This window comes from Cricetulus griseus (assembly GCF_003668045.3).
Source record: "Cricetulus griseus strain 17A/GY chromosome 1 unlocalized genomic scaffold, alternate assembly CriGri-PICRH-1.0 chr1_1, whole genome shotgun sequence".
NCBI lineage: Eukaryota > Metazoa > Chordata > Mammalia > Rodentia > Cricetidae > Cricetulus > Cricetulus griseus.
The window spans coordinates 152,081,236-152,106,563 of record NW_023276807.1 but is presented as its reverse complement, the minus strand read 5'-3'; the positions used below and the strand labels follow the sequence as shown (position 1 = coordinate 152,106,563).

At 40.2% G+C, this 25,328-nt stretch overlaps 1 protein-coding gene across 2 annotated transcripts; it reads left to right on the top strand.

The window, feature by feature from the left end:
- Window positions 1-1,697: 1,697 nt before the first annotated feature.
- Window positions 1,698-23,183, top strand: LOC100751798 (UDP-glucuronosyltransferase 2B31). Of its 2 annotated transcripts, none has more exons than XM_035452794.1 (6): window positions 1,698-2,169; window positions 12,638-12,786; window positions 14,344-14,475; window positions 19,858-19,945; window positions 20,722-20,941; window positions 22,904-23,183. In XM_035452794.1, exons 1-6 carry the CDS (start codon window positions 1,698-1,700, stop codon window positions 23,181-23,183), a joined length of 1,341 nt encoding a protein of 446 aa, XP_035308685.1. The 2 variants fall into 2 exon arrangements, with proteins under 2 accessions (XP_035308685.1, XP_027246799.1); XM_027390998.2 differs by having other exon boundaries at window positions 1,698-2,421.
- The last annotated feature ends 2,145 nt before the right edge of the window (window positions 23,184-25,328 follow it).

Here is a 25,328-nt window from a genome sequence, read left to right as displayed (position 1 = left end):
TATTCAAGAAAACACCAGGGCAAGACACAGACCAGAGTGAGGTTACAGGAACCCAGCAAGCGCGGCCAGGAAAGGGCTAGGGTCTTCCGGTGCAGCCCTTAAAAAGCTCCCTTACCTCACACCGGATTTCCTTCACCACGCCCTTATGGGCGAGTTCCGGGTCTGCCTGGAACCTGTCCCATGACTAGTGGGCGGGGCTAGGGTGTCTCCCTACAATTCCCCTTTTAGTCTAAAAGAGGATTAAAACTTAATGGTGTAAAATATCCAAAACTAATAATCATAAAGGTGAAATACAAGAAGATACAATAATCTGCTATGACACATCCTATGTCTATTCCATCTAAGTCTTAAAGTCATGTGGAAAAGGTGTCTAACTTGAACACATTCTTCCAATCCCGACTCTAAACAATAAGAAGGTCATTCTTAACTAGGCTTACACTACCCTAATAAACAATAATGGGGAATGGGGGCGTGGCATCTTCTATGCAACTTCCTGCTGAAATGGGACGATGATAGTCATGTGGGGGCCCTGGGGGAAAAAAATGCTAGTACAGGGAGTCTCTAATGAGTTATGTCTAGTCCATGTTAGATGAGATTTGCTTGACTGAAGATCTATGTTGAAATCCTCAACTTGATTGAAGTCATTACTCGAGGTTCTGGTTGGAGTGTCAGTCGAAACAGAGTGAGTTGAATCCAGTGCAGTCGGGGAGGTGTAGTCCAATTCTTTTTCTGGAGCATGCAGGGATTGCTGTCAGGCTGGTTCTTGTTGGCTGTATGGGACTCAAACATAAGTGTCATCAGAGAAATGTTTGTTTATTCATGTATGTGTACTGGGAAAGGCAATCCTTAAAGAACAACAATTATGAGAGATTGTAGGCCTTGAAAGAAAGAGCCAAGAAAAGACAAAGACAGTCCTCTTATTCTTCATTTATTCTGTATTACAGCAATTGGCTTCTTGATATAACATAGAAACTTTAAAATGTTAAATAACATGCTTGGATTTTAGAGTAGGAAAGCCAAATCCAACTCTAAATCCAGCATCGATTTAATTGAATAGGGACTAGGAAATGAAGAGACATAGAGTTTTTTGAGAGACAGCTGTAAATTTTACCGTATGGCACATTCCTTTTGTTCGATGGGTAAAGCTACGTTCTTTCCTTAAGTATCCACACATGTAATGTCCTTTGACTTCTGGAGGAGGGTTCCTCAGTAAATACCTGTCAGTCATCCTTGTCGAGAGGGTTGTCTTCCTTAACTCGAATCTTGATCAATTTTGATGGTATCCAAAGATTTTCTTCTCCTGTGGAGACACATGCAAAACCCCTACCCCAACGTAACACATGTCCAGGTTTCCATACCGAGGTCAGCACATCTTTGAAATACACTGGTTGGTTCAGTTCAGCAGTTTTTTCCGTAGGAGGGGACAGCGGGAGGGGAGGGGGGGTAAAGGAGAGGGATTACTTTTCATTGTTCTCCAAGTACATTATATATTCAAGGTCACTGAAAACCAGGAGTCATTTCACAGGTTCACATCTGCCCCTTTATTTTTCATCTGGCAACCAGAGGCTGTGACTGTTCTTTGTGTATTTGCTTTCAGGGATATAAGTTACACTTTAACTAATTGATTGTTACTCTTGTCTATATCTGCAGGACCTGAGCAATCACCATTTGAAATACAGCTCTGAACTTAAACCAAGATGTCTGTGAAAATGACAGCAGCCCTGCTTCTGCTACAGCTGAGTGGCCTCTTTGGATCTGGGAATGGTGGGAATGTGCTGGTGTGGCCAATGGAATACAGTCATTGGCTCAACTTAAGGGCAATTCTAGATGAACTTGTGAAGAAAGGTCATGAAGTGACTGTCCTGATACCTTCAGCTTCTCTTTCTTATGAGGTTGAGGACACATCTGCTATTGAATTTGAAACATACCCTTCATCATATTCCACGGCTGATGTAGAGAAACTTTTCATGGAGTCAATCAGGAAACAAATTAATGAGATGCCAAAGAAATCATTTTGGAGATACTTTTTAATGTTGCAGGAAGTGGTTTGGTTGTATTCAGATTATTTTGAGAGTCTCTGCAAAGATGTCGTTTTCAACAAGGAACTCATGACAAAACTACAAACCTCAAGCTTTGATGTCATCCTTGCAGATCCCTTCATACCCTGTAGTGATCTGCTGGCTGAGATTCTCAAGACACCACTTGTGTTCAGTCTCCGCTTCTTCCCTGGCTCCACGTATGAAAAGTACAGTGGAGGACTCCCACTACCTCCTTCCTACGTGCCACCTGCTATGTCAGAAATGGGTGATCAGATGACGTTCATGGAGAGGGTGCAAAATGTACTCTATGTGCTTTTTTTTGACTTTTGGTTCCAAACATTTAATGAGAAGAAGTGGAATCAGCTTTACACTGAAGTATTAGGTGAGTGCCTGTTCAATTGGGATTGTTACATTCTCAATTGCTGTGTCATTGAAGGTGAACTTGAAATAAGAGGATTGGGTGCAGAACGATTTATTTTTCCTAAGTAAAGTGGTGAAAAGTCTTTGAAAATTATCTCCTAAATTGAAAGCATTGTGGAAAACGTTATGTCTCAAAGTCAATGGCAAAGCCTTGATGACATCATCACGAGACTTCAGAAAGGCACACGCCCACAAAACAAAACTTTGAGAACTTCTCTAAGAAATAACTTATCCACAAACCATTTTTCCTCATGTAATAAAACAGTAGCTGTCCCTGGATTGTAGCATTATTTCTTTTTATTATTATATTGTTGTCATTGCTACCATTATCATGAGTAACATTGGTACTTGTGTCATGGGTGGAGCTTTTATTGCATATGTGGAGGCCAGATTAAACTTTAAAGAGTTTTTACCTCTGTCTTTATTTGGATTTCAGGATGAATTTAGGTGTTCAGGCTTGTAAGGGTACTGAACTCAAGTCATTGTGCTTGCATAGTAAACACTATTACCTTCTAATCCATTTCACTAGCCCCTAAAGCAGTAGCTTTAAACAAAGTAGATGTCTTCATGATTTACACATATATACTGAAGACTAATACATATTTCTAGATAGGTATGTACATAGCATTTAGATTTTTTTATTTATATAAATTAGTTTTCCCATTTATACCTTGAAATATTTTCTCATTTCACCTACTAAATTTCTGCACAGCTGTGAATACACTATGCAACAAGCACAGAAAATGGATGAATTCGGAATTTTGGAGAATCTATATGTATTCATTAGGAAGGTTGAAATTGTGTTTAAAATGTATACCATTGAAGTGTAGAAATAATTTTTACATTTTAGTTTTTAAAAATATACACAATGACCAAACAACTCTCTTTCCATATCTTAAGACTTGCTATCCTTATTATCTGCAAACAAACTTACAGAGACCTAATTATTACACTGTCAGTCACAAATCAAGAGCAGTATGATATAACAAGGAACTCAGGCAAAATGGAAATTTTTCTTGGAGGTCAGTCAGGGTGATATAGTGAGACCCTGTCTCAAAATGAAATCCTGAAACAAAATCCCCACAAATGTTTACACTGTAATCCCTGCAGTTGAGGTGTGGAGGAAGAGGTCAATTTTGGCTACATAGTGACATAGGGACCACCCTGAGCTCCATCAGAAAATTTCAAAACAAAACAAAACAGTAAAAAATTCTCACTTCCCTTAGAGGAGCACACATCAAGGTTCCAGCATTTACACAGGGCAAACTAGATGGATAGTTCCAAAAAAAGATTTTCCCTGAGTATGACAAATAGAATTCATTTGACATTGATTATACTTCAATAGCATATTTTGGTATATGATAATCAAGAATTTCCAATGTGTGTTACAGATGTGATATATTCTCCCAAGTTACTTGCACAGTGACTTTATATATCTGTAAGCCTAAGTATGAGAAATATATGTTACAATATGAGAAACATATGTATTACAATATTATAAACTTGTATCAAATATTATACACAAAGATATAGATAGGTGATAGATAGATAGATAGATAGATGATACATACATACATACATACATACATACATACAGGTACACAGATACATGCAAATGAGCTTTATATCCCAGCCAAAAAAAAAGAAAGAAAAGAAATCAAATAACTATTTTAAAATGTGGTACTGAACTAAATGGAGAATTCTCAAGAAAGATGAAACACAAACGCCTGAGAAACAATTAAGGAAGCATTCAATAGCCTTCCTTCATTATTAGGGAAAGGGAAATTAAAACCACTTTCAGATTTCATCTAAAACCAGTCAGAATGGCTAACATCAACAAAAAATGACAGCTCATGCTGGCAAGGATATGGGAAAAGGGAAAACTCATCCATTGCTAGTGGGAATGCAAACTTGTATAGGATCTATGGGAGTCAGTGTGGGAATTCCTCAGGAAAATGCGAAGTGATACTTCAAGATTCAAATATAACACTCTTGAGCATATATCAAAAGGATTCTACATCTTAATAAGGAAACACTGGCTCATCTATGACATTGCTCCTCTAGTCATAGTATCCAGAAATTGGAAACAGCCTACATATCCATCAACTGATGAGTGGTTAATGAAAATGTGGTGTGTTTACATAACAGAATATTATTCAGACTATAAAAAACTAAATTATGAAAGTCATAGATAAATAGATGGATCTAGGAAATCATGTTGAGAGAGGTAACCAAGACCCAAACAGACAATATTATAGTGTTAGCTTCTAAGCCTTCAGTAGGCATGCTACAAGATGTAAAACCACAGAGGTGGTATAGATTAAGGGACTAGGGAGAGATGAGGATCTCCCAAAGAAGGAGCAATACAATATATAGTTATGGAGAGTCAGTGGGAAGACTGAAGTAGGGCTGAATGAAGAAGACATTGGGAAGAGGGGAGTAAGTGATAGAATACAGAGGTAAAACAAATCCAAGGGGCATTTGCATGGTTGCATGGAAACCTTCTACTATAGAAGCTTTTTAAAATATATAGTTATGAAAAAATGTAAGTAGAATTGTCAAATAATTAGGGAGACTAGAAATCTTTCAGCACAAAAAGAAACTTCCAGTGCCATGAGTGGATTATATGAGTTGTTTGCCAAAAGAGGCCCCATAGAAACACCCAAACAACTCTGATTATTGTCAAGGCTATTGTTTGGTCCCCAAGGCCCTATTGCTGAAGATCGCACTTATTTAACTCATTGAAAATGGAGAAGTTGAGCTAGTGCCTGCATAGAGCCTTTGCTTTTACTGACTAGTATTCATGGTACTAAAGCTACTCTGCAACCCATCAGAGGAGAAACATGACCACCAACGCAGCTATAAACTCTTAGATCTACAGAGGTGACTTGACTGCATGATACACTGAAGCAACAGTGGCACAAATGTTGTAATAACAACCAACCATTCTGAGTGGATTTAAAGCACACTTCATGAGATGGAACCCATGCCTGGCAGTGTTCTGGTGACAAATAACCTGAAATTATATAGACAATGGGCCAAGGGAAAAACCAAATACTATAGTCCTGCTAAAGGAACATAGGGATAAAATGACTCCTAAAGACATTTTGCTGTACCCATAGATCAGTGACTTGCTCACCCATCATCAGGAAAAATTCCACTTGCAGTGGATGGGAACTAATACAGAGACTCACAACAGGATAATGTGCAGAGAGTGAGAGACTTTGTAACACCAAGTAGTAAGTAGTAAGTACAAAGACCATGGCAGCATGTACAGGACAGACACAGGTTCAAGCCATACAGGATCTCGGTGTGGAGAGAGAAAAATGGCAATGAGCTCCCATCCTAACCACAAAGCTATCTCCAACTGAAAACTGCTCTCTAAGTAAAAATTAGTGATTTCCATTAGAATCTCACTGGATATATGAACCACACTTAAAGGTAGCCTCCATGCTCAGTAGTAGATGGCCAACACAAAACAAGCACAAGCTCATTGATGTTTTGTAGAGTTATTTGGGTTTTGGTTGTGTGTGTGTGTGTGTGTGTGTGTGTGTGTGTGTGTGTGTGTGTGTGTTTGTCTCATATTACTTTGTTTGGGCTTTCTTTTTTTGCTGCAAACATCATGAGGCTTTCTTGTTGTTTAACGAGCTAATCCCATGTTAGCTCGGGTCTTTCACCCACCGGCCATGGAGGATGACTAGCAAAGACCTGTTTGGGCTTTCTTTATTTTACTGGCCTTTTGCTTGTATGCTGTGATTTCTTTTTGTAGTGTGTGTGTGTGTGTGTGTGTGTGTGTGTGTGTGTGTGTGTGTGTGTGTGTGTGTGTGATGCACTGTAGATGAAGGTTTCTGTCCTGCAGCCATTTAGTTCAAAATAAACACACAGAGTCTTATATTAATTATAAACTGTTTGGCCTATTGCTCGGGCTTACTTTCTAGCTCCTACAACTTAAATTAACACATCATTCTTATCTATGTTTAGGCACATGGCTTGGTACCATTTCTCAGTAAGGTATTCTCATCTTGCTTCCTCTATGTCTGGCTGGTGACTGCTTCCCTGGCTTTCCTTTTTCCAGAATTCTCTTAATCTGGTAGCTCTGCCTATTCTTCCTGCCTGGTTACTGACCAATTAGCATTTTATTAAACCTATATGAATGACAAAGCTTTACAGTGAACAAGAACATTATCGCACATCATTCCTCTCTTTTTTTTCTTTTCAAAACAAGAACCCTGAATCTAATATCCTTTGTTTAGCTTTTTCCTGACAATTATCCATAACAGCTTGTAACCAACATGCTGAACAAAGACAAACACCCATAATCCATTTTTTAGGAATATGGGCATAGTTTTCTAGGCTACTTCCTGCTGATTTGGGTTGCTGGTAATTTTAGGGGGAAAATTTAGGATTATGGTCAAGTTCTGACTACAGTATTCTGTGAGGCTGGATCATCTCAATCATAAGCCTTGAAGCTGTTCTACATGCAGAACTCAGAAGAAACTGCAAGAGAGGTGGTCTGAAATGTTGGATCATCTGGGCCATCCATTCCCTTTGGAGATTTTTCAGGGGGTCTTCTTCAATCAAACCTATTTTTCTTAATGCAGAAGGAATCCACAACCTATCATTTACTGTGGAAACAAAAGCAAAACCTCTTCTCCAAGGTATCATATCTTTTGAATTAAATTTTGAAGTAAAGACATTTTCAAAATATATATGTTGGACTAATCCAGCAACTTTATAATCAAATGTCATTTAGCAGCTGTTGCCCTTTCTGGGCAGTCAAGCAATTCAAAGACAACACAACATACATTATCCAGACTCTCTGTGTATTTTCCATCATTATGAAGCTTTTATTACCCTATTTCTTATATTTTAATTTTAATTTTTGAGACAGGGTTTCTCTGTGTATCTTTGGCTACCCTGGAACTCGTTCTGTAGGGAGTTTTATATCTCTAAATACCACCATTAGAAATAAGAAAGGGTTTTCCAGCTATCAGTCTGGAGTCCATGAGCTCCCCCTTGTTCAGGTCAGCTGATTCTGAGGGTTTCTCCAGCCTCGTCTTGACCCATTTGCTCATCACTCCTCCCTCGCTGCAACTGGATTCCAGAGTTCAGCTCAGTGTTTAGCTGTGGGTGTCTGCTTCTGCTTCCATCAACTACTGGATGAAGACTCTAGGATGGCATATAAGGTAGTCACCAATCTCATTATCAGGGAAAGGCATTTAAGGTAGCCTCTCAACTATTGCTTATATTGTTAGTTGGGGTCAACTTTATAGATCTCTGGACATTTCCCTAGTGCCAGATTTCTCTTTAAACCTATAGTGACTCCCTCTATTATGGTATCTCTTTTCTTGCACTCTTTTATTCTTCCCCTGACTCAATCTTCCTGCTCTCTCATGACCTCTTCTCCCCTTCTCTTTCTGCTAACTCCCTCTCCCCTCCCCCCACTCTCCCAATTAGCTGAGGAGATCTTATCCCTTTCCCCTTGTCTGGTGGACCATTATGTCTTTCTTTGGGTCCTCCTTGTTTCCTAGCTTCTCTGGCAGTGTGAGTTGTAGGCTGGTATTCCTTTTTTCTATGTCTAAAATCCATATATGAGTGAGTACATACCATGTTTGTCTTTTTGTGACTGGGCTACCTCACTCAGAATGGTTTCTTCTAGTTCCATCCATTTGCCTGGTAGGAAATGATTCCATTTTCCTGAGGAATCACCATACTGATTTCAAAAGTGGCTGTACAAATTGGCACTCCCACCAGCAGTGGAGGAGTGTTCCCCTTTCTCCACATCCTCTCCAGCATAAACTGTCATTGGTGTTTTTGATTTTGGCCATTGTAACAGGTGCAAGATGGTATCTCAGAGTTGTTTTGATTTGCATTTCCATAATGGCTAAAGATGTTGAGCACTTTCTTATGTGTCTTTCAGCCATTTTAGATTCCCCTATTGTGAATTCTCTATTTAGTTCTCTACCTCACTTTTTAATTGGATTATTTGGTGTTTTGGTGACTAGCTTCTTGAGTTCATTGTATATTTTGGAAATCAGCCCTCTGTCAGATATGGGTTGGTGAACATCTTTTCACATTCTGTAGGCTCCCATTTTGTCTTGTTGACTGTGTCCTTTGCTTTACACAAGCTTCTGAGTTTCAGGAGGTCCCATTTATTAATTGTCGATCTCAGTGTCTGTGTTACTGGTGTTATGTTCAGGAAGCAGTCTCCTGTACCAATTTGTTCAAAAATACCACTTTGATACTTTCTCTTCAAAGAAGTTCAGTGTGGCTGGATTTATGTTGAGGTTTTTTATCTATTTGTACTTAAATTTTGTGCATGGTGATAGACATGGATCTATTTGCAGTCTTCTACATGCCAGCATACAGTTATGCCAGCACCATTTGTTGAAGATACTTTCTTTTTTCCATTGTACAATTTTAGCTTCTTAGTCAAAAATCAGGTGTTCGTAGGTGTGTGGGTTAATATTAGGGTTTTCAGTTTGATTCCATTGATCTACCTGTCTATTTTTGTGCCAATGCCACGCTGTTTTCAGGAATGTAGCTCTGTAATAGAGTTTGAAGTCAGGGATGGTGATGCCTCCAGACACATAAATGGAGTTCTTAATTGGTCTAAATAATAAAAACCTAGAGTCTGTATGTAGAGGAAAATGCTGAGAGATTAGAGAGAAGAAGGAGCAAGCTAAAGCCGCATTTACCCCATTAGCTTTCCAGCAGTAAAGAGAGTGAGTTCCTGTTTCTTCCTGGTTGTATCCTCTCTCTATGCCCAGCCATTACACTTCATGACTGTGCCCAGTCATATCACTTCCTGTCTGTCTATACAGACCATCCAACATATATGGTTAGCTAGCAGCAAATTCCATCCTCTGATCTTCACACAAGCTTTATTTGTTCAAGCAAAATATCACCACAATGCACACACAGTTCTACATTTTCTTTGGTATTTTGTTTTGTTTTAATTTTGATTTGTTTGTTTGTCTGTTTGTATTCTAAAGAGAGAAAAAAGTCATGGAGTTGGATGAGTTGAAAAGTTGGAAGGAGAGGGGGACAGGAAACTGTGATCAGAATATATTATATAAAAACAATTATTTTAATAAATAACATCAACATTTATAGTGGTCAAATATAGGGAACAAAAAATCAATCAATTCAGAAATGAATAAACAAGTGTGGTCTTATCTTATTCGATTTGATGACTACAAAAACTAATTCACATGCGTATTATAACATGAAGAGTCCTCAAAAACTTGAGAAATATTGAAACCAAATGAAAAATGCCACCCATATTACAATTTATATGCTCAAAGTAAGAAAACCATACATACAGAAGTAGATAAGTTAGCAGAGACTGAATCAAGTGGAAAGGGTAAAAAGAGTGCAGTTATATTTGGGATAATAAACATCTCTATACTTTGTTACAATGGTTGATTCATAATTAATCAAAAGATTATGCTATGAACATCTGGAGAATAGTTCTAAAATTCATGAGTGATATGATACATGATTGACATGTCATACGCATTCATATGGGAAAAAGTCACTAAATTGTAATAGAAAAAATTCTGACTCAAAAGTGCTGCCTTTATTTCAGGATATGTGTGTGTGTGTGTGTGTGTGTGTGTGTGTGTGTGTGTGTGTGTGTGTGTAAATTTTTCACTGGTATGAACTGTTTTAAAATTTCTAATATACCATTTAAGGCTATGTGAGCCCCTACGAGCCCTGCTTAGATGAGTTTGTGAGCAATGTTCCTGTGGTGTCCTCTATCCTTCTGGCTCCACCTAGTGTCTCTGCGTCTGTTCCCATCAGTTGCTGAATGATGCCCTGTCTGATGATACTTGAGCTAGGCCCCAACCTATAAGTATAATAGCATATCATTAGGAATCATTTCACTGAATTTTTGCCAGACATGTTTGGTTCTATCCTGGGTCTCTAGACTGTCCTGCCTCTGGTTCCTGGCTATCCAAACAGTTCCAGGTATGGGCTCCCTCTCATGATCCTGTATGAATCTGAGCTAAGTCCTCTACATATAACTTATGGTTGTGTAGCTTGGCAATCTTGTGAGACTCCCACCAGTGGAATGGGATGTATCTCTGACTCTTTTGCTTACATTTAGGAGCCTTTTACAACTACTGGGTTGCCTAGATCAGCCTTGATAAGAGAGTTTTGCCTCCTATTATTGTAACTTATTAGGCCATGTTCAGTGGATATCCCTGGGAGGCCTACTCCCTTTTTTAATGAAAATAGAGGTGGAGTGTATCTGGAGGAGAGGAGAGGTTGGGGGAAGAACTGGGAGGAGTGGAGAGAGGGAAAACTGCAGTTAGGATGTTATATATGAGAGAAGAATAAAAGAAAAACAATCTCTAACATAACAAACATAAATTACTCACTCAAGGTCACTAAGAATCAGGAATCATTTCACATGTTCACATATGCCTCCTGGTTTTCACACTTGGCATCCAGAGGCTGTGACTAAACCACATATAATTACTTTAGTGAGTACAAGTTATACTTTACTGGCTGATTATTACTCTGTCTATATCTACAAGAGTTGAGTCATCACCATTTCAAAGGTAGCTCTGAATTTAACCAAGGTGTCTGTGAAAATGACAGCAGCCCTGCTCCTGCTACAGTTGAATGACTTCCTTGGATCTGGGAGTGCTAGGAAGCTGGTGTGGCCAATGGAATACAGCCATTGGTTCAACTTAAAGACAATGCTAGATGAGCTTGTGAACAAGGGACAAGAAGTGACTGTTCTGAGACCTTTGGCTTCCCTTTCTTATGAGGTTGATGACACATCTGCTATTAAATTTGACACGTACCTTTCCACCTTTTCTATGGCTGGTGTAGAGGATCATGTGCTAGAATCAATCAATAAATGCACTATACATTTATAAGCTGCCAAAGCAATCATATTGGAGATACTTTTTAATGTTGCAAGACTTGCATTAGAAGCATTCTCTGCAAAGATGTAGTTTTTAACAAGGAACTCATGACAAAGCTATAAAATTCGAGTTTTGATATCATCGTAGTAAATCCCTTCATGCCCTGTGGTGACCTGCTAGGTGATATTCTCAAGATACCACTTGTGTTCAGTCTGCAATTCTTTCTTGGCTCCACATATGAAACGTACAGTTGAGGACTCCCACTACCTCCTTCCTATGTGCCTGTTGGTCTGTCAGAATTGAGTGATCAGATGACGTTCATGGAGAGGGTACAAACTGTACTCTATGTGCTTTGTTTTGACTTCTGGTTCCAAACATTTAATGAAAAGAAGTGGAATCAGCTTTACACTGAAGTATTAAGTGAGTACCTGTTCAGATGGGATTGTTGCATTCTCAATTGCTGTGTCATTGAAGGTGAACTTGAAACAACAGGATTGACAGCAGAAGGATTTATCTTTCCTAGGTGAAATAGTGAGAAGTCTGTGAAATTCAAAGCATTGTAGAAAAGCTTATGTCCCAAGGTCAACTGCAAAGGCTTGGCTATGACTTGCACAGGATATTTCAGAAATACACATACTCACCAAGCAATGTTTTTTGGGTTTCTCTAAGCAAGTACACAGGCATTTATTAGCTATTTTAAAACTGTGCTACCTTGGTGGTGTTTATAATCACCATCATTGTTATCATTATTATTTATTTGTGCACTGATTGGGAGATTGTGTGTCAAGGCACACATGTGGAATTCAGAGAGAAAATTGTGGAGTCAATACTCTCTACACTTTTACCTTTATTTAAGGTTTATAGTAACATTTTCATTACCTGCCAGCTCCCAAATAAAGACACGGTAACTTAGTATTAATTATGAAAGATCTTTGGCTTCTCTCAACTAACTCTTACAACTTAAATTAAGCCATTTATATTAATCTATGTTCTGCCACATGGCATTACTTCTCTTAGATCTTGCATCTCCTCTTTTGTCTCCATGTCTGGCTGGCAACTCTGCTTTTTTCTTCCTAGAGTTCTCTCTCTGCTGAAAAATCCCAACACACACACACACACACACACACACACACACACACACACACACATACACACACACACACTATCCGAGCCACAGAGATGTAAACAACTCTGGCTACATTATCAAAAGTGATTTCAGAAGACTACCTGACATAATCATCTTCACCTGATATTTTTGTCACCTGTTGTACATTAACTGTTCTGATTCCTCTTCAGGAAGACCCACAACACTCCTGGAGATAATGGGGAAGGCAGATATATGGCTCATCCGAACCTACTGGGATCTGGAATTTCCTCACCCTGTGTTACCAAATTTTGATTTTGTTGGAGGACTGCATTGCAGACCTGCCAAGCCTCTGCCTAAGGTAGATATATTCCTGTTTGCTTGCTTCTATTTTCCTTGCATTTACTTCATCAGGAATGATTATATTTTATTCCTTCAGAATGTATGTCAAACTCAAAGTGCCACAGAAATTTAGAAAAAGAAAGTAGCCAGTAGAAACATGTATCTATTACATTGCAAGAGTCTGAATTTCCTCTATGGAGCCCTGTGGGACATCTGAGGATAGGGGCAGATCAGATTGTATGTGGCTATCCTTGCAGAACTAAGGGATGGGGGTCTCCAGAGACAATTCTTTCCAGAGCAGAAAACAACTTTCACTTTTCTTGCATCATAAAGTTTTATGTTAGTTAAAATCACAAATCATTCCTCTGACCATTGAAAGCGAGGATAGGGACATCTGAGCACTACTCAGCACAGAGAAAATCTCAGTAATTCATGCAGAACATACAGACAAGTGACAGGGACACTCCACAGGAAAGTGCTGAGTATACAGAGACACAAAGTGTGCACAGACTTACCCAGAAACACCAGCAATTTTACTTCAAAGACAAACTTTGAGCAAGCAACAAAACTATGGAAATGTTACAGTGAGGAAAGGCTAAGTGGCCTGGCAGTGAAAGTAAAGAGGAGAGATGGAGTACACATAGGGAAATAGTTTTGCTTAGTGAAGAAAACTCAGTATGTCTCTGATCACTAAAACCTGCCCTTAGTTAATGATTGTAAATGAATTGTGTAAGCTCATAGGATGATATCGCTTTCAATGGTCAGAGGAATGATTTGTGATTTTAACTAACATAAAACTTTATGATGCAAGAAAAGTGAAAGTTGTTTTCTGCTCTGGAAAGAATTGTCTCTGGAGACCCCCATCCCTTAGTTCTGCAAGGATAGCCACATACAATCTGATCTTAACCAAAAGACAATGTGCCTGTTTTCAAAACTAATTAAGATGCATATAGTAACAGAGACATCTAAAAGCAAAGAGATTTCTAAGTTCTATGCAGGCCATCGCTGTATACAAGAAACTCTGTCTTTACATTAAGGGAAAGGCAATGTCAGCAGGAGCAGTAGGAGAAAGACAGAGGGAGGACTTAAAAGAGTGTACTGAGACTGTGGCTAAATATTTAAAACCTTGAGTATAGAGATGTATTGTGTGACCTTTAATGACAGTACACAATGTAAACTCAGCCACTGAACAAGACAGGAATGAAATAAGAAGAAAACCTTATGCAAACTATCAAGACTGGTCAAAATATAGAAAAAGAAAACAGATGCACGGTTACCAAGGTACTGAGAAGGGAGAAAGACAACTTTGAATTTAATATCAACAAATCTTGCTTTTCAACATGAAAATGTTCCAGAACTGTTTGTATGAATGTGAATACATGTAACACAGAGAACTCTAACTGTCCAGTTGGCTGCAACTGTACATCTTATATGTGGATGTGAACAGTTTTAAAGCACCCCACTCCTCTAACATTTCTAATGCTACTCGATGTCTTCCTGTGGAGAGTGGGGTCAGTTTTTATGCAGGAGGCATGGTGTTGCTCCTCTTTGTGATGGGCTGATATTTCATTAACAGGAAATAGAAGACTTTGTCCAGTCTTCTGGAGAACACGGTGTTGTGGTGTTTTCCCTGGGATCCATGGTGGGTAATCTAACAGAAGAAAGAGCCAATGTGATTGCAGCAGGTCTCGCCCAGATTCCACAGAAGGTGAGATACAGTGCCTCACTGTTTCATCCTCACTAAGATGGTCACATCCTGTTCAGGTGTGATTACAGAGACCACCTCTGTGACATTGAAGATGTCCTGATAGCTCTAGCTCATCTCTGAAGTCACCTGTGACACAGAAATACAAGGGACAGATGCCAAATAGTAGGCGGTGTTTTTGATTAATAACTTTGGATTAACATTGTGTTCAGAAAGAAAAGCAATTAACAAGTGCTTGTGCACTTGGTGTTTGGGAGGTCTTATATGCTCAGGAATGTACTTTGTTACTTCCTCCATTTTATTGCAGGGTATTTGAGGACTCTGCACACATTACAGTATATTTTTATACAGCACTTAAATTATAAGCAGTAAGTGCACTGGCCCAGTAACAAGGAAGCACTCCAAATTTTGCAGTTGTGGGACTAGAAAAGTGCCTCATCCTTGAAGAATATGTTGCTCACCAGAGGAGCTGAGCTTACTTCTGAGACCTCATGTTTGTCAGCTCATGACTGCCTAAAACTGCATCTCCATGGGATCCATTGCCCTCATCCAGCCTGTCATGATTCCCACACACACATTCCATACCTATGTACATACATGCTGTTAGGGTTTCTATTGCTGTGAAGAGACACTATATTCACAGCAACTTTTGTAAAGGAAAGCATTTAATTGGGGCTGGATTACCATTTCAAAGTTTTAGTCTATTATCATCATAGGGAATGGCATGCAGATAAACATAGTTCTGTAGAAGGAGCAGAGTTCTACATATTTATCCATGGGTAGCAGAAGGAGACTGTGTGCCACACTGGGCAAAACTTGAGCATATGCTCCCACAGTGACACACTTCCTCTGACAGGACCAAACATCCAAGTAGTACCACACCCTATTGACCACGCATTGAAACAAATGAGTCCATGGAGGTCATACCAATTCAAACCGCCATACATAGACACTCACACATGAAGAACACTTGCTTATGAAAGACCCCCAAAGAGGTACTTTCGTAGGAGGAGACCCCCGTACTCAGGAACCAACGAGACCACGATCTTGGATGCAAAACCGCAAGAGGCTTTATTGGAGATACGGGTACCCGGGCGACTTAGCTTCTGTGAGGCCAAGCGCCCCGAGCCAAGGGAAAGGGGTCCTTATATAGGGAAAAAGGTGCAAGCTAGGAGCAGGGATTCTATTGGATAATTCTAATGAGGCATTGTACAGAGCTATTCCCATTGGTCAATGTATATGAGGCGCTATACAGGGTTATTCAAATGAGGCAAAGTACAGAGTTATTCAAATGAGGTGAAACATAGAGTCTTTCAAATGAGGCGAAATACAGAATCATTTCTATTGGATGGTTCAAATGAGACACAGAGCCATTCCAGATCAGCATATTCTCAAGGTCTGGTGTCTGGTACAACAGACTCAATTCCCCCTCCCTCCGCGTCCAGATGGCTGACCTTGGGGGCGGAGACCTTGGGACGGAGTGTTTCTCATCGGGCGGGGGCTCAGGGGCAGGGCTCCAGGCCGGCTCACTTGGTGTTTGTTCTCGTGCCGACCCACCTGGTGCTCGCCCTCGTGCCGGCCCACCCGGTGCTCGTTCTCGGGCCGGCCCACCTGGTGCTTGTTCTCGGGCCGGGCATGCGGCGGGTGGCGGGGGAAGGCCGCCGGGGGTGGGGATCGGGGAAGCCGCCGACAGGAGGAAGAGGAGACAAACATGAGAAAGAAAGGGCTAAGGGGCAGGGGTCTTTCACTTAAACATAAATGACAATAAGCTCTTATTTTAAAAAATAGAATGTGGGCTATTCTGTTTTATTTGTTTATCTTTTTATCATTTTTTATTTTGAAACAATCTTTTCTCATTTTACATACCAATCTCAGTTTCCACTCCCTCCCATCCTCCTGCTCCCCCCCAGCCCATCCCCCATCCACTACTCACAGAGGGTAAGGGTAAGGCTTTCCATGGGGGAATGAAGGAAGTCTGGCACATTAATTTGAGACAGGACCATTTGCATTTCCCTGATGAGCAAAGGGGTCAAGACGAGGCTGAAGAAACCCACAGAAACAGCTAACATGAACAAGTAAATTCTCATGGACCCCAGATGACAGCTGGGAAAACAGCATAGGAATGATCCAGACCCCCTGAACGAGGATGTCAGTTTGGAGGTCTAGACAATCTATGGGGCCTCTGGTAGTGAATGAATATTTATCCCTAATTCACAAATGGACTTCAGGAGCTGACTCTACATAGAGGGATATTCTCTCAGCCTAGACATATTGGGGAGGGCCTATGCCCTGCTCCAAATGATATGATAGACTTTGAAGATTCCCCCAGGAAGGCCTCACCCTCCCTGGGGAACAGATGAGGGTTAGGATAGGGAGTGAGGGGCAGGGGAGGAGGGAAGGGAGAGGGAACTGGCATTGACATGTAAAAGAAGCTTGTTTCTAATTTAAAATTAGTCTAATTACAATTATAAAAAGAAAAGAAGGAAATAAAAAGTAAAATTTGAGGCAGGACCAAGTCTCTCCCCCACCTCCCATATCTAGGCTGAACAAGGTTACCCTCCAAAGAAAATTGGCTCCAAAAAGCCACTCAAGCAATAGGGATAAATCCTGGCACCAGTGCCAGAGACCCCATTTATTCATCTTCTATCTGATTTTATTTTTATTATTTAATGCCCTTTTTTCTTTTTTGTATTTTTACTTTTTTCCTTTTTTATTAGAAAGAAAATTATTTTCCATGTCAATTCCAGGTCCCACTCCATCTCCTCCTCCCCTACCTACCACCAACTACCACCCTACCTATCCCATAACCTTTCTGCTCCTAAGGGAGAATGAGTCCTTCCATAGGAGGTCTTCAAAGTCTGTCATATCCTTTGGGATAGGGCCTAGGCCCTCCCCAGTGTGCCTAAGCTTAGGGAGTATCCCTCCATGTGTGATGGGCTCCCAAAGTCCATTCCTATGGTATCGAAAGTACTGATCCACTACAAGGGGTCCCATAGATTTCCAAGGTCTCCTCACTGACACCCACATTCAGGGGGTCTGGATCAGTCCCATGCTGGTTTCCCAGCTATCAGTCTGGGGGCCAAGAGCTCTCCCTTGTTCAGGTCAGCTGTTTCTGTGGGTTTCACCAGCCTGGTATGGACCCCTTTGCTCATCAGTCCTCCTTCTCTGCAACTGGATTTCAGATCAGTTCAAGGTTTAGCTGTGGGTGTCTGCTTCTACTTCCACCAACTGCTGGATGAAGGCTATACGATAGCATATGAATTAATCATCAATCTCATTATCAGGAGAGGGTATTTAAGGTAGCCTCTCCTCTGTTGCTTAGATTGTTAGTTGGTGTCACCTTTGTAGCTCTCCAGACATTTCCCTAGTGCCTGATTTCTCTTAAAACCTATAATGTCTCCCTGTATTACATTATATCTTATCTTGCTCTCTTCTGTTCTTCCCCCAGCTCAACCTCCCTGCTCCATCATGCCTTCCTCACTCCTCCTCTTCTCCCCTTCTCATCCTCCTAGTTCCCTCTCCCCTCCCCCCATGCTCCCAATTAACTCAGGAGATCTTGTCCCTTTCCCGTTTTCCAGGGGACCATGTATGTCTCTCTTAGGGTCCTCCTTGTTTAACAGCCTCTCCGGCATCGTGGACTGCAGGCTGGCAATCCTTAACTCTATGTCTACAATCCACATATGAGTGAGTACATACGATGCTTGTCTTTTTGTGACTGGGTTACCTCACTCAGAATGGTTTCTTCTAGTTCCATCCATTTGCCTGCCAATTTCAAGATTCCATTGTTTTTTTCCGCTGAATAATACTCAATTGTGTAAATATACCATATTTTCTCTATCCATTCTTCAGTTGAGGGCCATCTAGGTTGTTTCTAGGTTCTGTCTGTTACAAATAATGCTGTGATGAACATCGTTGAACAGATGTCCTTGTTGTATGAATGTGCATCTTTTGGGTATATGCCTAAGAGTGGAATTGCTGGATTTTGTTGTAGATTGATTCCATGTTCCTAAGGAATCACCATACTGATTTCCAAAGTGGCTGTACAAATTGGCACTTCCACCAGCAGTGGAGGAGTGTTCCCCTTTCTCCACATCCTCTCCAGCATGAACTGTCATTGGTGTTTTTTATTTTGGCCAATCTGACAGGAGTAAGATGGTATCTCAGAATTGTTTTGATTTGCATTTCCCTAATGGCTAAGAATGATGAACACTTTATGTGTCTTTTGGATTCCTCTATTGATAATTGTCTATTTAGTTCTGTACCCCACTTTTTGACTGGATTATTTGGTGTTTTGGAGACTAGCTTCTTGAGTTCATTGTAAATTTTGGAGATCAGCCCTCTGTCGAATGTGGGGTTGCCCTTTGTTTTCTGAGAATGAGAGAAAGGGTGTAGATTTGGATGGAAGTGGAGGGACTGAAAAAATATAATCATAAAAATACTGCATGAAAAATATCTCTTTTCCATAAAAAACTAGAAAAAGTAGAACATGTAATTTTTTTAAATGGAGTTTGCCTAATAGTATAATGTTCCTTTGTAATTTTGACCAAATGTGACTACCTACATATTAAAATTGAGCTTTTACATGCCCATGTTTTCCTTGCTATTCAAAGCAATAGAGAGGATAAGACTTACCAACCCCAAGTCCACTTGGGAAACTGAGGCTTTTAATGCTGAAATAGAAGGTAACACAGAGACTTTCTCTTGAAGTGATCATGTGCTTAGACAGTGTCATACTTAGACGGTGACCATGTGTTTGGACAGGGTCAAGCTAATCTAACAAAATACCTATGATAAAAATGATGATAAGTGAACTAACTCAAATATCATTAAAAAAGATTTATAATAAATTTGGAAAATAAAAACTACTATAAATATATATTGGAAAAATCAAAGCTATATTACTAACATTGGTGAATTTCTGAACTGGAATTGTAATTGGCATGCATTTATTATTCTGTGAGGGTGTCGGATCCCCTGGAACTGAAGTTGCAGAAAGGCAATCATGAGCTACCATGTAGGTGCTGGGAATTGAACCTGGGTCCTCAGGAAGAATAGTTAGTGCGCTATCCACTGAGAAATCTCTCCAGTCCTCACACATTTCTTACCTCCTGATTGACATTATTGGACCTAACATTACCTAAGATTCTGTTGACTAAATGTGAAGGTGGCATGCTGAAATTTGGATAAGCATGAGAACAAATGCAGGAGAGTGAAGGGCACTTGCATCCTGGCTGTGGTACTCTTCATGGTTCCCATCATCCATCCACACTGCCTGGCTCTTAGAGACTGGGCATTTATCTCCATTGTTTCTTAATCTAGCCAGAATTCTAACAGGAGTAACTTGATATTTGACCAAAGTAATAGAGGCTAGCTTCACATTAACAGGTTCTTTGGCGATTTGAAGGCAAGAAGCCAGACACCTTGGGATCCAACACTCGGCTGTACAAATGGATCCCCCAGAATGACCTTCTTGGTAAGCATCAGGAGACTGCTGAGACATGAGGAATGGCTGCTCAGGAAGGTGAATGTCAACACTAATGCATTTATGACAACATTGATCTAGACCTGGAGAAAATGGATAAAGAAAGGATATGAATATGGTGTACAGTGGCATTCAAGATGGGAAAATCCATTTCTATCTCTGCTGTAATAATCAATCAGATACACTTAAGCCACTTCTTTATGTTTCTGTTCACTTCATATTCCATACCTTTGTATCTACATTTCCCTAAGGTATGCCAATTTCTGATGCCAGAGAGAATGGCATTCTCTCATGAATGACTCTTCATTTTCTAACTCTCCCAAAACTCCATATCATAAGGCAGTCTTATATCTGATGAAGTATCGATTGTCCTAAGTCTCATACATCAGCATGAGCAACCGACCCCCACTATGTGGAGGCAACCTATCACAAGCAAAGGCTTCACAGTTTCTTAGGAGAAAATATTCTCCTGAAACACTGCCTGTGCTTGCACATGCTGTTTGCTCCACATCAGAGGAGCTCTTCCTTTTTATCCATTTCACAAAATCATTCTATTTCCAAAATCCACCTCCCCTATGAGGCCTTCAATCATCCTCATGGACTTGTGGGTCTCCTTCCTCTAAGACATGGGAGGAATTCAGTGCAATCCCTTTATTATGATATTGTTATCTAGAGAGTATTTGCCATTTCTATGCTTTTCCCCCTACCTCCCATTTTCTTTCTCAAACTTATGATTAATGTTTGCCCTTAATCTCTTCCCTTCCTAGGTCATCCTAAAACCAGAGTTTTTATAACTCATGGTGGCACCAACGGCCTCTATGAGGCGATCTTCCATGGGATTCCTATGATTGGAATTCCTTTGTTTGGAGACCAATTTGATAATGTTGTTCACATGAAGATCAAAGGAGCAGGTGTTAGACTGGACTTTCTCACAATGTCCAGTACAGATTTGTTCAATGCGGTGAAGACAGTCACAACTGACCCTTCGTGAGTACAGTAATTTTGTTAAAATGGCCACTAGTCCAGAAAGGTTCTCTGCAAGGTAATGTAAAATAAATTTGATCTCCAGTCTAAGTTTGAAAACAACAACTATATAAAATCCATTTAATCTCTATAAAAGAAACTTTTACTGTCAACAAGACTGCAAACTGTTCCTGTGGACTTATTGTATAAGAAGACAGTTTAGAATAATTTGATAGTGGAAACATTTTCTCTTCCTAAATGATGGGACACAATTTGCACAAATAGGATCAAATCAACAAAAATAATAATGAAGCTAAAAACTATAAAATACTTCAACTTAATGACTTGAATTTCTGAAACTCTTATTCTTTCTTTATATAATTCTCACTTAATACCCAAGTAGAATAATTAGGTATACATATGCATGTGTATATAGATACATATGTGTAATATGTAATGACCAAACATGTACACTTACCATTTCCATCTCCTTGTGCATTTGTGATTTCATGTTCATAATCCCCTCTTCATTACTTAATCAGTCCTGTAATTTGTAACTCACACTCATTGACTCACTGTAGAGCACTATCCTGATATCAATGGCAGGCTCTTCATGTTAGCTCACCTCTCTTGATCCCCACTCACTTTCTCCATTCTGAATTGCCTGTTCCCACAGTTCTACAATCTACTTCTCTGAAATCAGTTCTCTGAAATCAGAGAACTTGCACAGTTTTTCTTTAGGGAGGCAATTCTAAATCTGTGGGTCTTAGGAACTAAGACAGTTCTCAGTAGCAAAATTGCATTTGAAATAGCAGAAAATAACAACTTTATCATTGGGGATTCCTAAGACCATTAGAAATATGTGTTTTCTGATGGTCATGACCCACAGATTTAGAACCAGTACTTTAGGGCCTAGCTTATATGAGTTAGTATGGTATCCCCTAATTTTATCCTTCTTATTGTAAGAACAAGATTTCCTTCTTTATAATGGCTGATAATATTCAACTGTTTTTCACACCATAACTCCTTTATCCATCATCCCACACTGGGCACCTCACTCAATTCCACTTCTTAACTATCACAAGTGCCACTCAAACCATGAAGCTATCGTTTTGATATGTTGTTTGCTATTTCATTAAATAGATTCCTAATAGTAAGAAAGCTGAAACTCAGGGTAATTATTAGGGAAATCCATGTTCTTTCTGTAGTTGTGGTTCTGAATGGCATCCAGCATGCACTTATGGAAGTAATACCTTCACATTCTGCAGCCACTGATCAGTCTGTCATTCTGACATCAATTCCCAGAAGTTACAGTGTAAAAGTAGACCACTGTCTCCCACAGCTTTCCTCTGACCTCCATGCATGCTGCATGGACCTCCTAAGTGCCACACACAGGCACAATTAGAATAGGTTAAGAAATAAAAGGCTGACAAATACCACTTCCTCTTCATCCTTGTCATTACTGTGCAGAATTCTGTCTCTGTGGGTATAACTGGGTGTTGAATTCAGAGCCTCTGGAATTCTACACAGGCCATCAATGAAACACAACCCAGCCCTTAAGGCATCTTGTGCAAAGTATTTGCCTTTCTCACAAGTTGCCATTTTTAATTACTAATAATGTTTATATTGAGTTTTCAAAGAACTGTGACACAATTTCTTCCCAAGAGCATCAATGTGATCATCGTCAAACTGTAAGAACCACCTCACCACAGTGCTAGAAAGGGCTTAGGAATGTTGGTTCTGCTGCAAAGATTTCCTTCCCCAAATGTTTCCCATTTCAGTTTTGGAAAGAATTTCTCAGAAGTTGCCAGCTTACATACCCCAAAGAAAACCACACTGTACCTAGAGCTCCTCTATGGAGTTTGTTGACTCTCAGTGATGCTTCCCCAGAACCTTTCTTTGGCTTCAATCACTTCAGTAAATTAACTGGGTTTTTTTTTTTTTTTTTTTTTTTTTTTTTTTTTTTTTTGCTGTTGATGACTTTAGCTATAAGGAGAATGCCATGCGGCTATCAAGAATTCACCATGATCAGCCAGTGAAGCCCCTGGACAGAGCTGTCTTCTGGGTTGAGTATGTCATGCGCAATAAAGGAGCCAAGCACCTTCGTGTGGCAGCACATGACCTCACCTGGTTCCAGTACCACTCTCTGGATGTGCTTGGATTCCTGCTTGCCTGTGTGGTGACTGTGATCTTCATCATCACAAAGTGCTGTCTCTTTTGTTGTCAGAAGTTTGCTAAAGGTGGAAAGAAGAAGAAAAGGGAGTAACTGAAGTGGGGAGGACAGACACATGGACCTCCTCTGGTGCATCACCGCAAGGGAGGCTTTCTGTGTGTTCCTTCATCACAACTGACCTGGACATTATCACTCTATTTCAGCCTTTTGAAGTACACTTGAGCTGTCAAAGGTTCCTTTTCTTCACCCTTTTAAAGTACATATGAAAGACAACACCACAAATTATTCCCATCCAAAAATCACTTACCTCATAATATATACCAAATCTGAACTCTCCCCCACAGACTCACAATTTGTTTTCTTGATTTTCTTTAATTTATTCATTCAGGATTTTTTACCTTGATTCAGTAAAATATTACAATTCTCCTCCATGACTGCAGTCCTACTTCCCACTGGATCTCACCCAATCTGTCCCATTTCCAACTTCTTGTCCTCTTATTTTATTTTTAACAATCCAATAAATCCAATAACTACTGTCAATAGATGAATGCATGCATTCTTGGGGGGGAGGGTCATTGATGGATCATTCGCAATTTACCAGTGTTTTTCCAGTCCCCAAAATAATGATTTTTCCTTTCCTGGAATCTAAGACTGCCAATTGTTCTTTATTTATGGTGGGAGTATTAAAAGTTCCTCTCCATTTTTTATGGAATTTTTATTTCCTTCCTTATGCAAGTCCTGTGCAGCTGACAATTCCTTTGAATTTATAAATACAATGACCACTGAATGTCCAGAAGAAAGTTTTCCATAGCAATTGTCCTCCTCATTGGGTTCTTACATTCACAGCATGGTGAGCCCTTCTATGATGGCCATGATGGTCCTGCATTGATTAAGAAACAAGGACCTGGATTGAATAAGAAAGCCAATTAAGGGTGAATCTGGGACTTAAACAACTCCATCTTTATCTTGAGGTCATCTCAGTTACTGCTGTGATATAGTCATGCACCATCATACCACCATCAGATTGTATTTCTGTTGCAGTTATCCTATTCTATTGTAGGAATTCTAAACATCAGGAATAAAATTCTAAACATCAGCAAATGGCAGTCAGGTCATACAATTGTGAAAGGTTGTATCAATCATTTTCACTTTCAGGACAGCTTACACCCACCCTATATTCATCTTGTTCATCCTGGACAGACACCAAGTCTTCTTCATGTATCATCACTTCAGAGAACAATATGATACTCACTGAATGGTTTTCCAATTAATCTAAGAATCTATATTCCTGGCATATACTATAAGTTTCTCATGGGTAGGGTAAAATTCTAATTGTAAAAACAAGACTATCCTAATCTGATATCATAGCTGATTCAGATATGACTTGCTAGTGGCATTCTAGCAATGGGAAGAATCCTTCAAGGCATAGTGTGATTTCTGTATGCAGATGACATGCTTATTTATTAATAAAAAACAGGGTATGCTCCAGGTGGCCCTCTGGAGCGACCCCACTGATGATGATGATGATGAAAAGCTGATTAGGGAAATCCAAAAGGAGGCTAAAGAGGAACAGAGAAGGAAGAATGTAGAGAACAACTTCAAAGGCATCGCCCCCCACTGGAGAAGCCAGCCAAGAAACAACAGCGCGTGGGAGGCCTGCCATGGCCCGTCCCACAGAACCTGCACCCACAGATGCCACCCATCACCATTGTACACCCACCTTTCCCCCTGCGACCTGTGTGGCCTGGGTTCAACTACTTCCCCATTAACATAGGTCCCATGCCAGCGCCTTATGTACCACCTCTGCCCAACCTGCCTGTGAACTACACCTTTGGTCACGTGTATGTGGCCCTGGCACGCAACCTGGCCATGCACTTTGGCCCCCAGCAATGACATCGCTTCTGACACCCAAAGCCCTTGTCCAGCCACACTGAGTCTGCAGGAGGACCCAGTCTCATGTTATGTGGGTGAAGTGTTTGCTTCCCTTTGAGGGTGGGCCTGTGTCCTTCTACTCTTTTTTTTTTTTTTTTTCTCGAGACAGGGTTTCTCTGTATTGTTTTGGAGCCTGTCCTGGAATTCTGAGATTCACTCTGTAGACCAAGCTGGCCTCAAATTCACAGAGGTCCGCCTGCATCTGCTGGGATTACAGGCATATGCCACCAACGCCGGCTCCTACTACTCTTTTGTTTGCAAGGTCCACTGACTCTTCAGGTCTAATACCCTTTGGGTCCTAATTGA

Excerpts from the sequence above, each read along its gene's own strand:
- LOC100751798 (XM_027390998.2), top strand. The coding sequence starts at position 1,698 with ATGTCTGTGAAAATGACAGCAGCCCTGCTTCTGCTACAGCTGAGTGGC. Across the intron at positions 12,787-14,343 it reads CTGCCAAGCCTCTGCCTAAG|GAAATAGAAGACTTTGTCCA; the intron begins GTAGATATATTC and ends TTTCATTAACAG. Across the intron at positions 20,942-22,903 it reads ACAGTCACAACTGACCCTTC|CTATAAGGAGAATGCCATGC; the intron begins GTGAGTACAGTA and ends TGATGACTTTAG.